The sequence below is a fragment of the Setaria viridis genome, chromosome 5 (genome assembly GCF_005286985.2).
Source record: "Setaria viridis chromosome 5, Setaria_viridis_v4.0, whole genome shotgun sequence".
NCBI classification, from domain to species: Eukaryota; Viridiplantae; Streptophyta; class Magnoliopsida; order Poales; family Poaceae; genus Setaria; species Setaria viridis.
The window spans coordinates 40,555,373-40,569,176 of NC_048267.2; the positions used below are offsets into that span (position 1 = coordinate 40,555,373).

The 13,804-nt window shown below is 48.0% G+C and overlaps 1 protein-coding gene across 1 annotated transcript; it reads left to right on the forward strand.

The window, feature by feature from the left end:
• The first annotated feature begins 301 nt into the window (after nucleotides 1-301).
• On the forward strand, nucleotides 302-12,431 carry LOC117858067 (pumilio homolog 2). The gene is made up of 10 exons (XM_034741053.2): nucleotides 302-442; nucleotides 528-1,200; nucleotides 1,919-3,444; nucleotides 3,803-3,944; nucleotides 4,046-4,153; nucleotides 4,325-4,537; nucleotides 4,624-4,734; nucleotides 10,963-11,157; nucleotides 11,701-11,875; nucleotides 11,989-12,431. The coding sequence occupies exons 2-10, from the start codon at nucleotides 538-540 to the stop codon at nucleotides 12,024-12,026; spliced, it is 3,171 nt and encodes a 1,056-aa protein (XP_034596944.1). The 5' UTR covers nucleotides 302-442; nucleotides 528-537; the 3' UTR covers nucleotides 12,027-12,431.
• Nucleotides 12,432-13,804: the final 1,373 nt, after the last annotated feature.

The following is a 13,804-nucleotide window of genomic DNA, read 5'->3' on the forward strand; positions in this document are numbered from 1 at the left end:
CGTCAGGGGAGATCTCTGCCGTTGGCGTTCAGATCTGACGGTGGCTGCGCCGCGGAGGCTCGTGCTTATCACTCCGCCGTCTCCTTCCTCGGGCTCGCTTCCGCACTGCTGCTTACTGTGTGCTCTCTCTCTCTCCCTCCTCTCCCCATCCCCTTCTCCGAGCGGCTCGAAGCTTCTGGCGCCCGGAATGGCGCCTGCCGATCGGAGTCCAATCTGAGCCTGAGCGCTCCCGAATCGTTCCTTCCCGTCCCGATCTTCCAGAATCCCGAAGAAATCGGTGTTGGAATGGCGGCCCGCGCGCCGATCGGGCTGGTGCCGCTGGATTCCATGGTGCTTTGGCCTGGGGGGTCGGGAGAGCTTCGTCTCCTGTGACTGAGCCCTTCTTCTCGTGCTAGTTGGTGCGGGGTTGGATCGTGCAGAGCCGCCTTTACGCCGCGAGGAGGTAACTGGGCGCGGCGTTTGTACGAGCTTTCCATTTGGGGTTTCGGCGTGCTCATCCTCTCATTCTCTGTGATTTGTGCTCCTAGGGTTTGTTGGATGATGAGCGCCAGCGCCGTGGCGATGCGTGCGGAGATGGGCGGCGGCGGTGGGGAGGGAGAGCTGGAGGACGAGCTTGACGCGCTGCTTAGTTCCGGCGCCGGTGGTCAGCGGCGGCGCCCGGTAGACGCGGGCGAAAGGGAGCGGGAGCGGGAACTCAGCATGTTCAGGAGCGGGTCGGCGCCGCCGACCATAGAGGGTTCCCTGAACGCCATCAGCGGCCTGCTCCGCGGCGACGCGGAGGCTGCGGTGACGGCTGCCCCGATTCCTGTTGCTGAGGCGTTGAATGGGCATGGTGGCCTCCTCTCGGAGGAGGAGCTCCGAGCCGACCCAGCCTACCTGTCGTACTACTACTCTCACGGAAATCTGAACCCGCGGCTGCCGCCTCCGGTGCTGTCCAAGGAGGATTGGCGGTCAACCCAGCGCCTGAAAGCTGGGGTGGTTGGGGGGATTGGGGACAGGAGGAAGGTGGGGCAAGAGGACGCGGTACAGGGGACGGGGACTGCAGTGGGTAGGTCTCTATTTCCGCAGCATCCTGGTTCTGAGCAGGAGGAGGAAGCCAGGGTTGATGGTGGTGGTGCTGCTGAGTGGGTGGATGGTGGAGGGGATGGGCTCATTGGTTTATCGCTCGGGCGGCAGCGTAGCTTCGCGGATATCCTGCAGGTCTGATCTTATTTGGGTTGCAAAATCTGCTTCATTTTGTTTATGTTGAATCCTATCTTGAGTGAAGTTGAATTTAATTCGAAAGAATAGTTAGACTTAATGGCTTCTACCTTGTGCATTATTCTGGTAGCTACACTTTGCTATTAGTTGTTAATTTAGTGATATTATACATGTGAAGTTCAATTTTGAATGTGGTGTTTTAAATTATTTTCTAGATGGTTTGGGCTGCTGTTCATTAGGTTCTGGTACATGTTACTCTCATTAGGTTATGGAGTAGCATGGGGATTTCGGTACTTTTGGTCCTAACTGGAGTCGTAATTACATGGTGTCTTCAATTCCTCAGTTCAAGCTCATGCATCGGGGATGACAGTGAATCAGATTCACTTAAAGTCAGTGTTAGTGGTACAACTATTATAGTGACACGCCTGTAGGTCTTGTGAATGCCATGGTTTTAGCACCATCTTGAGATATTGTTTGTATTTTTGTAGAATTTGCTAACAAGTTTTCTTATAAAGTTTTAGACAGGAGAAAGCAAACCTTTGATGCTTGCACCCGTGTGCATGCTTCCGGATAATATTTGCTATTAGACAACTACTTTCAAAATTTTCTGTACATTCTTACCATGTCTAACTTATATATTTATGCTTTCATCTACCCATGCCTTTCTACACCTTTTATTGGACAGACATCATATTTAGTTTCATGTGGGTTGTTTCAGGACAATATTGGGCGCAGAACACCTACTTCAGAGCATCCCTCCCGTGCGGCCAGTCGCAATTCTTTTCTTGACAATCAAGAACCAGTGGATTCTGCTGAGAACCAATATTCTGTGCATACTGATATTTTGGAAGGTCATCATCCTGTTGGGAATGTGCAAAATGTCGGTGGTCGTCACAGTCTTAATGCATCCACATCTCAGACGTTTGCATCTATTCTGGGTTCATCTGTTTCCAGAAATGCTACACCAGATCCTCATTATGTTGCAAGGGTTCCTAGTCCTGGCCTTCCACCTGTTGGTGTTAGGATTACTTCCAATGAGAAGAAACTGAATTGCTCCTCTTCGCCATTCAACACTGTATCCTCAAAAGCAGTTGGGGCTGATGATATTTTATCTGCATTGTCAAGCATGAACTTATCAAAAGGTGGTACCTTGAATGGTAATAACAACATCAGTCGATCAAACTTTCAGAGAGGGACAAGTGATCAGCAGAAATTTTCTCTTGACTCACAAGCTGGAGCTGCCCAAGTCAATAATAAGCAGCATCCTGTGATGTTAGGAACTGATGATGAATATTTGGGTATGCCATCGATGTCACAACCATCTAATACTTCTTTTGCTGACGTTAACAACAGCATGGCTGGTTTAGCAGAGTTAAGAAATAGTACCAACACAAGATCAGATGGACATTTGGAAATGCAAAGATCTTCTACTTTATCTGCTCGTTCATATCAGAAGTCCCCATCATCTTCTAATGAAAGCCCGGGTGGTTCTCCAGCTCAACATCAGAATTTTGATGGTATAAATTCAGCCTTTTTGAACTATGGGCTTAGTGGATATCCACTCAGCCCAGGTTTGCCTTCTATGATTCCCCCTTTGTTTGAAAGTGCTGCTGCTGCATCTGCTATAGCTTCACTTGGTGCAGATTCAAGAAACCTTGGAAACAATATTTTAGCTTCACCTACGTTGAGCCTAACAGATGTTCATAACCTTGGTCGAGGTGGTAATCAAGCTCCCACAGGTCTTCAGTCTCCTCTTTCTGACCCGTTTTATGTCCAGTACTTGAAGGCAACGCAGTATGCAGCACAGGGAACTGGCAGCTATGGTGATCCTTCCTTGGAAAGAGGTTACATGGGTAACTCATATGGTAATTTAACTGCAGTTCAAAAAGCTTATATTGAAGCTTTGCTTCAGCAGCAGAAGCAATATGAAATGCCACTTTTAGGTAAATCAAACGCTTCAAATCATGGGTACTATGGCAATTTACCTTTTGGCATGGGCATGGCATACCCAGGAAGCCCATTGGGCAGTCCAGTTGCTTCTCCATCTGGTCCTGGCAGTCCACTAAGGCTTGGTGAGCGGAATCTGAGATTTCCTTCTAACTTAAGAAACTTGGGTGGATGGACCTCTGATCCAAGTGGCTACATGAATGAGAACTTTCCATCCTCACTTTTGGATGAGTTTAAAAGTAACAAGGCGAGAAGTTTTGAGCTTGCTGAGATCGCTGGGCATGTGGTTGAGTTTAGGTATGCTTTGTCATATAGTACCTTTCTGGAATACAGATATACTCCATATTTATCTTAAAATCTGATAAATGCCTAACTGATATCTTGATGAGCATTGTCTTGTATTTATTGCCTCTGCAAGTCGATATGTTCTCTTTTTTTTGAGGGCACGCAAGTAGATATGTTCAGGAAAGGTCAATGGTGCAAATAAATCTTGAGTTTTTAATCTATCTGATATAGAGTTTGTGTCTGCTACTTTTTGCCACAATAATTTATTGATAGTTTGAAGATGCTTTACTAACTGAACTATTTTTACTTGAGGATTATGGTTGTGGACTACTTGGATGTGACATTTTCTGATCTGCATTGGTTTTTGTAGTGCTGACCAATATGGAAGCCGTTTCATACAGCAAAAACTCGAAACCGCAACAGTCGAGGAAAAGAACATGGTCTTCGAGGAGATCATGCCTCATGCACTATCATTGATGACTGATGTATTTGGAAATTATGTGGTACAGAAGGTATTTCTTTTCTTACACCTGAAGATTCTCTGTTAGGATGAGAACTAAGCATGTTTCAAGGTTGATTGAAGATTCCGTGACTTGCATGCGTATTTTCCCAGTTTTTTGAGCATGGAAGCGCAGAACAACGGAGGGAGTTGGCTGATAAACTGTTTGGCCATGTATTAGCTCTCAGTCTTCAGATGTATGGATGCCGAGTTATCCAAAAGGTACTAAATGATTCTTGTTTGTATTTGTTACTCAACCACTCGATACAATCAGTGCTGCGAAGAGTTCTCTTTCTTGTGGGGCTTCTTTCCCTTTCTTCTCTTGCCCTTTTTCCTTAAAAAATGCACCTCGGATACAATTACCTGACCCAATCTATTTGCACATCACTGAAGGCAATAGAGGTGGTTGATCTGGACCAGAAAACAAAGATGGTTACCGAGCTTGATGGTCATATCATGAAATGTGTACGTGATCAAAATGGAAACCATGTCATCCAGAAATGTATTGAACGTGTCCCAGAAGATTCTATTCAGTTTGTAATATCAACATTCTATGGTCATGTTGTTCCATTATCCACCCACCCTTACGGCTGCAGAGTCATTCAGGTATACCTTCAAGTTCAGCGCCTATATGTAAGTGTTCTGTCCCTTCTCGTGTTGATGAGACTCACAGTTTCCTTGTCTCTATACAGAGAGTACTTGAACACTGTGCTGATCCAAAAACACAGCAAATAGTCATGGATGAGATATTGCAATCTGTATGCATGTTGGCACAGGATCAATACGGAAACTATGTTGTCCAGGTGCTTTCCAATCTTTTGAACTGACATTTTTTATTTCCAATCCTGAATAGCTATATATAATTTTACTTACTCTAATTCTTGTGTAAAATTAGATATTGCAGTATCTATGGCATCCAAACACCGTAATGCATGTGTTCTGTTTCCGTGGCCATGCCCGATTAGAAAAATTAGTTCTTCAGAAGGCTTGCATAAGCATTTCAACTGGTGACCTGTACCTGGGGGGGTCCTGTTATTTGTTTTTGTTAACAATGTTGTAAGGTAAAATGTACAAGGGACTACAAAATCAGGGTCAAAATAACAGACTACAAAACCAGGCTGAAAGGATAAGGTTGGAATAACTAGAGACATGAACAGTGGAGTAAAAAACAATTAATATATGCCTAAATCATTCTCTTGCATTGGTGTTTATTTGGGGAAATTTGCCAAAGATGCACAGATTTAAATACTTTCACTTGGAACCAAATATGAAACTCCAGAATGGTATGCTCATTGAATGCCATTCTGACTAGAGGAATTTAGCCTGGAAGGTTATCTCTTTTAATTGGTCCGGAATTATCTCTTAGATCACATTTGAAACCAGTTGGTCCTAAAGTTTGGCATATACTACGTCAATTTACAGCTAGAGACTGAAAAGAATGTATTAGAGATTGTATAGCTGACGAAAGGCTTGGCTGTTCAGTTGTTCACTGAGTTTAGGTCCAATCTTTACGTCCGAGATCCTCCTGCTGCGACTGCAGGCGGGTGTTAGAGATTGTATAGCTGTTTATAGGCTTGCCTTGTATACTCGATACCAAGTCATATCGGCTATATACATAAAGGTCAACCCCCCCCCCCCCCCCCCCCCCCCCCCCCCCCCAATGATGTTGACATGTCTCAATATCTTGTAGAAATTTAAAAATGTTGAGTAATGCAGCTGAAGTGGCTTTCATCTAACCTTTTTTTTGGAGTGATTTCAATATAATTTAGACCTGTGGTAAGCAATCAAAATAGTACAGAACAAACGATTCTCCGCTGCAGTAAAATTAGGCATTAACAGGAAGCAATCAAAATAGTCCAGAACAAACGATTCTCCGCTGCAGTAAAATTAGGCATAAACACTTCAATGTGCTGACCATCTTGGCTAGCGTTTATGTAGTTGGTTACACCAGTTTTTGGCTGAAAAAAAGGATGGTATTAGTGTCTGAGAGAATATGGGGAAACACCACACACCCTAATGAGGGAGGTGACCTTTAATATATAGCCAATATGGCTTGGTATACAAGGAATACAATCAAGTATACATGGAAAGCTATGAATCAGCTATATACGGCTATACATTGCCTAATACCCGCCCGCAGTCGCAGCGGGAGGTTTCCGGACGCAAAGACTGGACCTAAAGTCAGTGAACAGCTGAACCGGGAGGCCTTTCGTCATGATGTCCGCGAACTGATGGGACGATGGCACATGAAGGACTCGGACCTGTCCCAAGGCGACCTTCTCCAGACGAAATGGATGTCAATCTCAATATGCTTCATGCCTCGATGATGAACCGGATTGGCTGTCATGTGGGCAGCACTCACATTGTCACAGTAGACAACGGTGGTTGAACAAGGGGAATGTGGAGCTCGTGAAGAAGTTGTCGAAGCCAACAACACTCGGCAACAGCGTGAGCCACAACTCAGTATTCAGCCTCAGCACTGGATTGGGACACTGTGCTCTGGTGCTTGGAGGACCAAGACACCAGGTTGTCCCCAGGATAGACGCAGAAGCTAGAGGTGGAGTGAGTATGGGCAACCAGCCCAGTCCGCATCGGAGTAGGCGGTCGGGGATTGGACAGGGCCGCTACCAATGTTGAGCTTGAAGGACAGAGTGCCCTTCATGTAGCGCAGGATGCGCTTGATCAGCGCGAGATGAGGCTCGCGGGGATCATGCATGAAGAGGTACACCTGCTGAACTGCATACGTAAGGTCGGGTCGAGTCAGGGTGAGGTACTGGAGGGCCCCTGCAAGACTCCTGTACTCGGAGCCATCCTTGAGCTTGTCGTCGCCGAGAGCTTGGCATGAGTGTCAATAGGAGTCGCCGTAGAGTGACACTCAGCCATGCCGGCGCGCTGGAGAAGGTCCAGGGCGTACTGTCGCTGGGATATGAACAGTCTGTCGGGGGAGCGCGTGACGGAGATGCCGAGGAAGTGGTGAAGATCGCCGAGGTCCGTCATGGTGAACTCAGAGTGAAGATGAGCCATGATGTGCTGGAGTAGAGTCGAGGACGAGGCAGTGAGGACGATATCGTCGACGTAGAGTAGCAGGTAGGCGAGGCTTGTGCCCTTCTTGTAAACATAGAGGGAGGTGTCCGAGGTGGAGGCGACAAACCCGAGCTGTCTGATGAAGGAGGCGAACCGCTGGTACCAAGCCCGGGGAGCCTGCTTTAGGCCATACAATGATTTCTGCAACAGACATGGTCAGGGGCGACGGGGTCGACGAAGCCGGGAGGCTGCTGGCAGTAGACTGTCTCCTCGAGATGGTCGTGAAGAAATGCGTTCTTCACGTCCAACTGGTGAATCGCCCAAGCAAGGGAAGTGGCGATGCTGAGGACGGTCCGTATCGTCACCGGTTTGACAACTAGGCTGAACGTCTCGTTGTAGTCGACGCTGTGGTGCTGGGAGAAGCTGCGGACCACCCAGCATGCCTTGCGACGAGCAAGAGACCCATCGGAGTGGAACTTATGCTTGAAGATCCACTTGCTCGTCACAATATTGGCGTCAGGGGGCCTTGGGACGAGGCGCCGGGTGTTGTTGTCGATGAGCGCTTGAAACTCATCAGCCATGGCCGCACACCAGTTAGGATCGGCCGGGCCGCTGCGGTAGTTCGCCGGAAGCGGCGAGGACGACGTTGAAGAAGTAGTGGCCATGAGGTTCCTGTACTGCACTCGCTGGATGGCCTCGGTAGTCGAGCGATTGACGGGGCGGTGTGGCATAGGAGCTGGCGCAGGAACAGGCGCAGGAGTAGGAGCTGCCTGAGGGTGATGGCTGTAGACGAGGTGGAAGTTGCACCGAAGTGGTGGGAGCACTGGCTGGTGCGCCCCAGCGGAGGGAGCTGGCCCGCATCGGGAAGTGGTGACGCTGTTAGACCCGCCTGGTCTGAGCTGGAGCGGGGCGGTTCGGGGCGGGAGGTGCACAACCGGGCCGCAGGCCAAGATGGTGGGATCATCGTCGGTGATATGCAAAACAGCGGGTGAGGGTCGCGACTGCTCAATGTCCGGGGACGGAGCGACCAAGGCAGCAGCAGGAAGACCGGAGGGGCTCAACAAGAGAGAGTCAAGTTGAGACGGGGGAGTGGGGTGGGAGGAGAAAGGAAAGGATGACTCATCAAAGAACATGCCTGGAGATGATGTTGCATCGAGTGGTTAGGTCAAGGCAGCGATACCCTTTGTGGGAGGAAGGGTAGCCAAGGAAGACACATGCGGTGGAGCGAGGAACAAGCTTGTGGCGTGCTGTGGAAGAAAGGTTGGGGGTAGCATAAGCACCCAAAAACGCGCAGGTGGGAGTAGTCGGGAGGCTGCGCATGGAGGCGAAAAGGAATGCCATGCTGAATAGCCGAGCATGGGCGCCTATTGAGCAAATAGGTGGCGGTGGCTTGGGCTTCGGCCCAATAGGTGGTAGCCATGTAGGAGTGAATCAGCAAGGTGCGAGTCACATTATTTAGGGTGCGGAGGACACGTTAAACTTTCCCATTCTGTGGAGACGTGTATGGACACGAGAGGCGCAGGTGAATACCTCGAGAAGTCAAGAAAGATGTGAGGGTCTTGTTGACAAACTCGGTCCCGTTGTCGGCTTGGATGCTCCTAACGGGTAGGCTACACTGCGTATGGGCATAGGCGCAGAAAGCGGTAATATGCGTGGCGACTTTGGACTTGTGAGCTAGGGGAAAAGTCCAACAGAAGTGCGAGTAATCGTCCAGAATGACAAGGTAGTAGCGATAACCAGATATGCTAGCTACAGAATTCATCACAATGCACTAGCTCAAAAGGTGTAGAACTGCGGGAACTAGAATGGGAAAAAGGTAACCACACATGTTTGCCTAACTGACACGAATGACAGTATGAGTCCCTTTATTACAAATAATGGAGGAATTCTGTCTAAGAGTATCGATGGCGGCGGGACCAGGATGACCACGACGAAGATGCCACAAGCTGGAGGAGATGGCGAGGCCGGCGTGGGCTGCTATGGTGCTGGCGGCTGAAGGTATGGTGTAAAGGTCGCCGGCACCACGCGTCTGGTCGGAAAATCCTTGATAGAAAAATCAAAAGCGTCAAACTCTAGTGCAGATATTATCTATTGTAAACTGACGAACAGAAATCAGGTTAGGGATTAAGGATGGAAAAACAAGAACATTGTTAAGACGAAAGTGGGAGGTGGGGGTGGTTAGGGTGGAGTTGCCACGACACGTGATGGGTAGGGTTTGACCATTGCCGACTGTGATGGAGGAATGAGAGGGGGGAAGGCGGGAAAGAAGAATACCATCCGAGGACGCCATGTGGCCGGAAGCACCGGAGTTGACCACCCAGCCACCGTTCTGCAGCGTCATCTGGTTGAGTGCAGCAACCAGCCCTGCTTGGTCCCATGTTGGAGCCAGAGGGGACGCCTGGAGGGGAGCGAATGACGTGTGAGTCTGCGGAGGTGGTCCGAGGAGGCCTGGAGTAGAGGCACGCCAGCCCCTACCGCCACCCGTCGGGTATTGGCCGCTGGCCTGCTGGTGGCCCGGGGCGGCATAGGAGCCGGCCCCTGGGCTGAAGCAAAACCACGGGCCGGTGGGGCGTGGGAGGCCGCCGCCGTGATGGCCACCACCGGCGGGCGCCCGGTAGCCGCCACCGCCCTTCTTCTGCTGCCACCGCTTCTTGCCGCCGCCGCCGGTCTGGATAGGACCAGAGGCCGAACGTGCAGCCGGAGGACAAAGACGATGAGGCGGTCCCGGCAAGGTGGGCGGTGGTGTTGGAGACCTTCTCGTTGGTGAGGCGAAGCTCCTTCAGGGCGAGCATGTCGCGGGCTTGGGCGAAGGTCGGGAAGCCGGCGGTGGAGTTGGTGATGTCGTCGGCGGTGTTGGAGTAGCGCGGGTTGAGGCCGCGGAGAAGGTTCAGGACCAGCTGGGAGTCCTGAACGGGGTGACAATGTCACGGAGAGCGTCGGTGAGGTTCTTCATGCGCTGGCAGTACTCTGAGATGGGAGTCCCCCTGAGTCATGGAGTGGAAGTCGTGGCTGAGGAAGATCGTCCGGGATTGCTTATTGGCGTGGAAGAGGCCTTCAATGGCGAGCTAGAGAGCCCGAGTGATCTGCTCATCATCCTCCATGGCGAGATCGAGGACGGAGTCGTCGACGGAGCCGAAGATCCAGGAGCGGACGCAGCAGTCCGCTTGATCCCAATCAGGGTCGTCAGGATGGGGCGCCATGGTGCCGTCGATGTACGACTTGAGGCCAAACTTGCCGCACATGGACTTGAAGAAGGAAACCCACTTGGAGTAGCTGGAGGATTTCATCGTCAACGTCGTAGGGACGTGAGACTTGACAGAGATCGTGGCGTAGGGGTGGACGACGGCCGGTGGCGCCGGGTAGAGGATGGGGCCGCCACCAGGGGGTGGCGCCGTGCCATCGCCGGCAGCAGGGAGGGAACCGGAGCCGAGTGTAGGCTTAGGCTCAGTGGCGGGCGTGGTGGTGACGCCGGTCGCCGGCCTGGGGATGTCGGTGGGCAGGAGGCCGTCGGACAGGGAGGACTCAGCAGAGGAATCTGGAGCCATGGGAGGGGGGTGGAGCGCCGGCGCACTGGAGGAGGTGGCGCCGCCTAGGGTTAGGCGCGCCTGGGAGGTGGAGAGGAGCTGAAGGAAAGTCCCGGGACAGATTGATCCCGGTCTCGTGATACCATGTAGAGAGATAGAATATGGGGAAACACCACACACCCTAATGGGGGGTTGACCTTTATTATATAGCCAATATAATCAAGTATACATGGAAAGCTATGAATCAGCTATATACGGCTATACATTGCCTAATAATTAGTCCGCCTGGTTGTCTGAAATAAAAATGAATGTCACATTGGCTGAATAGTTATTGATTATTTATGATCTCTGCAGGCAAATTGCATGGCTAATTTTACTCAGTTTATTGCCGTTAGATAAAAAATGCTGTTAGAAAAAAGTCCTGTGCTCGTCACCAGCAATCGCTTGCTACTTGTAATGTACTGAGATACCATTCTTATGCAGCATGTTTTGGAGCACGGGAAGCCTCACGAAAGATCCATCATTATTGAAAAATTAGCTGGACAGATCATTCAGATGAGCCAACAGAAATTTGCCTCGAATGTTGTTGAGAAGTGTCTGACATTTGGCGGACCTACAGAGCGAGAAGTTCTCATAAATGAAATGCTTGGAACCACTGATGAGAATGAGCCTCTACAGGTTTGAAATTCAATCTTATATCATTAATTATGATTGTAGTTTGGAAATTAGTTACTTTAGATAAGGCCTTTTTTCAATGGAACAAAATGGGAAACTAATATATCCTAGTTTTTAGGGGAAATTGTTTTTGCTATCCGTTGGTGTTGTGATGTGATTAGCATAGTAATTGGACCTGGTCCCAGACATAAAGATTTTTTTTACATTATAAATTTGTGAAGAAAAAACATGCAAATGGTCACGAGGAAAATTTTAATCTTTTTTAGAGGGCATATTAAACTAGATAGGCTTTGAATATTTAAATCTTTTTATAAAAGTACTAGTCTCAAGAACTGCAGTAAAAAATTCTGATATTTAGGATTCTAGCTTGTGAGTTTTCTATACGGATAGTTTATCAATGCTGTGAAAACAAGTTGGATAGTTAGTATTGCAAACTAGCTTTGTCTTATTTCGAGTTAATTGACTTATTTGCTGAAGATGGCAGCTTCTTTGCTTCTGAGAAAATAACTCAAAACTGTCTAATCTTTCTTTTTTGACCTATTACAGGCCATGATGAAGGATCAGTTTGGTAACTATGTTGTACAGAAGGTACTTGAGACTTGTGATGATCAGCAACGTGAGTTGATCCTGTCACGGGTAAAGGTCCACTTAAATGCTCTGAAGAAATATACATATGGGAAGCACATAGTTGCTCGTGTAGAGAAACTTGTTGCTGCTGGTGGTAAGTTTCCCTAGCCAACTGCAGTATTTCTTTCGGTATTTCTTTTGATTAATCTTTGCTTTTTTTCATGTTTATACCGTATTAACTTAATTCTCCTTGCAATTTAAATTCAGAGAGGAGGATTGGACTTCAATCACAAAATCCTTCTTGATGGTGCAAAAATGACCATGTACAGCTAACCATGGCTAGACAGATGTACCTTCTGCCTTCTGCTTTGGGCTGCTACAAGCCGAGCTTAAAAATAAACATGTTGTACTAAGAAGTCTGTACATTTTGTAGTCTGAGCTTATAGTTATTCCAAGATGAGGCTCAGACGTTTTAATCTTACCTGATGCTGCTGCAGAGAAGATAGGCGTTCTGTATAAGTTGTAGGTGTAAAGAGGTGGAGGAAAGTCTATATTTTGCGACGAGACTGTACAAATCTGCATCCTGCGAGAGTTAGCGTCCGCTTAGGATAAGGTTTCATTGCCCGCCGTGTTTATCACTAATGGATGTTTGTAATCCTGAGTAACTGATGTAACAATTCCAGCTTCTGAAACCAGATGCGTGTTTTGTATGGAATTGCTCTTATCGGGCGTAGTTTCTTGGGCTGGGTCAGAGATATGCAATTTTTCGTATTTCATTAGCAGCTTCATAAGGTGTCATTTTCGTGCTGAAAGTGTTGAGCACGTCAACTATCCCGCCCTTAAATTGGTCCTGTTGAATTGCTGGTTGGAAGTAGTAGTTGTAAAACTTTTGACGCGGTTGTTTGTGACGTTGTAGTATTTGATTTGTGCTGTGCTATTTGTTGGAATCAATCTGGCCCACCGTGGCATGAATCATGTGGAGGCGCCGATAGGATTGGTCATTTTGATTATCTAGATGCATGGATATTATTATGCATCTAGGTATATCTAAGTATATAGTAAACTCTATGAATTAAAAAAAGTAAAACGATCTATAATTTGGATTTTCCAAAGTCAAAACGACCAGAGGGAGTAGTAGATAGGGAAGCAGATGGGTATGCGGTACGCATCTCGGTTTTTGCTATTCCATCTTTCATGCTGCGGTAATAAGTAGCATCACATCATGGGTTTTACCAGTCTTATTTGAAGCAATAGCAGCGTTCCTTTTCCCTATTTGGAAGACGCTGGCAAGCAAGTTAAACGCCAAATTGTTTTCGTGTTTAGACATTTCAACTCAACCCTTCCGCACAGAGGAGTCGCGTCTGCGGTACCAGTGTGCCATGTGAAGGTCGGCAATGGGGGTGGGTCTCGTTTTCGGGCAATTCTAATTTCTGAACCATCCCTTCTCTGCTGACACGCCACAGCAAACCTCATCGTACCCACAACTCGCTCTCAAAAAGCATGGGCTCCATCAGTCCATCGACGCCTGACGTCTCGCCATCTGTCGGCTCTCACCCACAAGTTGTTGGCGAGAGCCAGACCCCAAGTGTGCTCGTGAGTCATCAACAAGACCCTTTCACCTCAAAACAAGATTCCTCTCTTTCGATCTGCAAAGGTAGAGGAAAAAGAAACCCAATCTAAAAGTTCAACTGCAGGCTATTGAAGATAACATTCTCAAATTGCAAAGCCTTCATCCAGCAGCCCAGAATCACTCTCTACAAAAGGATTGGGTTCATCAACATCAACTTATCTTGGACAAAGAAGCTAAATTCCAAAATGCAAAGATAAAAAAAGCAATGGGTTACTGATGGAGATAGAAATACCAGATTTTTCCGACAAGCAATTCTTAAGAGAGCAAGAACAAACCGAATTCTTTTTCTGACTGATGAGGAAGGAAATCCTTTAACAACACATGATCAAATTGCCTCTTGCTTCAAAAACTATTTCACCAATCTGTTCACAAGCCAGACAGCTCGATCTCAACATCAGCCACATTATTTTAGACAACAAAACAGATCTGAAGAATCTTCATTGACTGACTTTG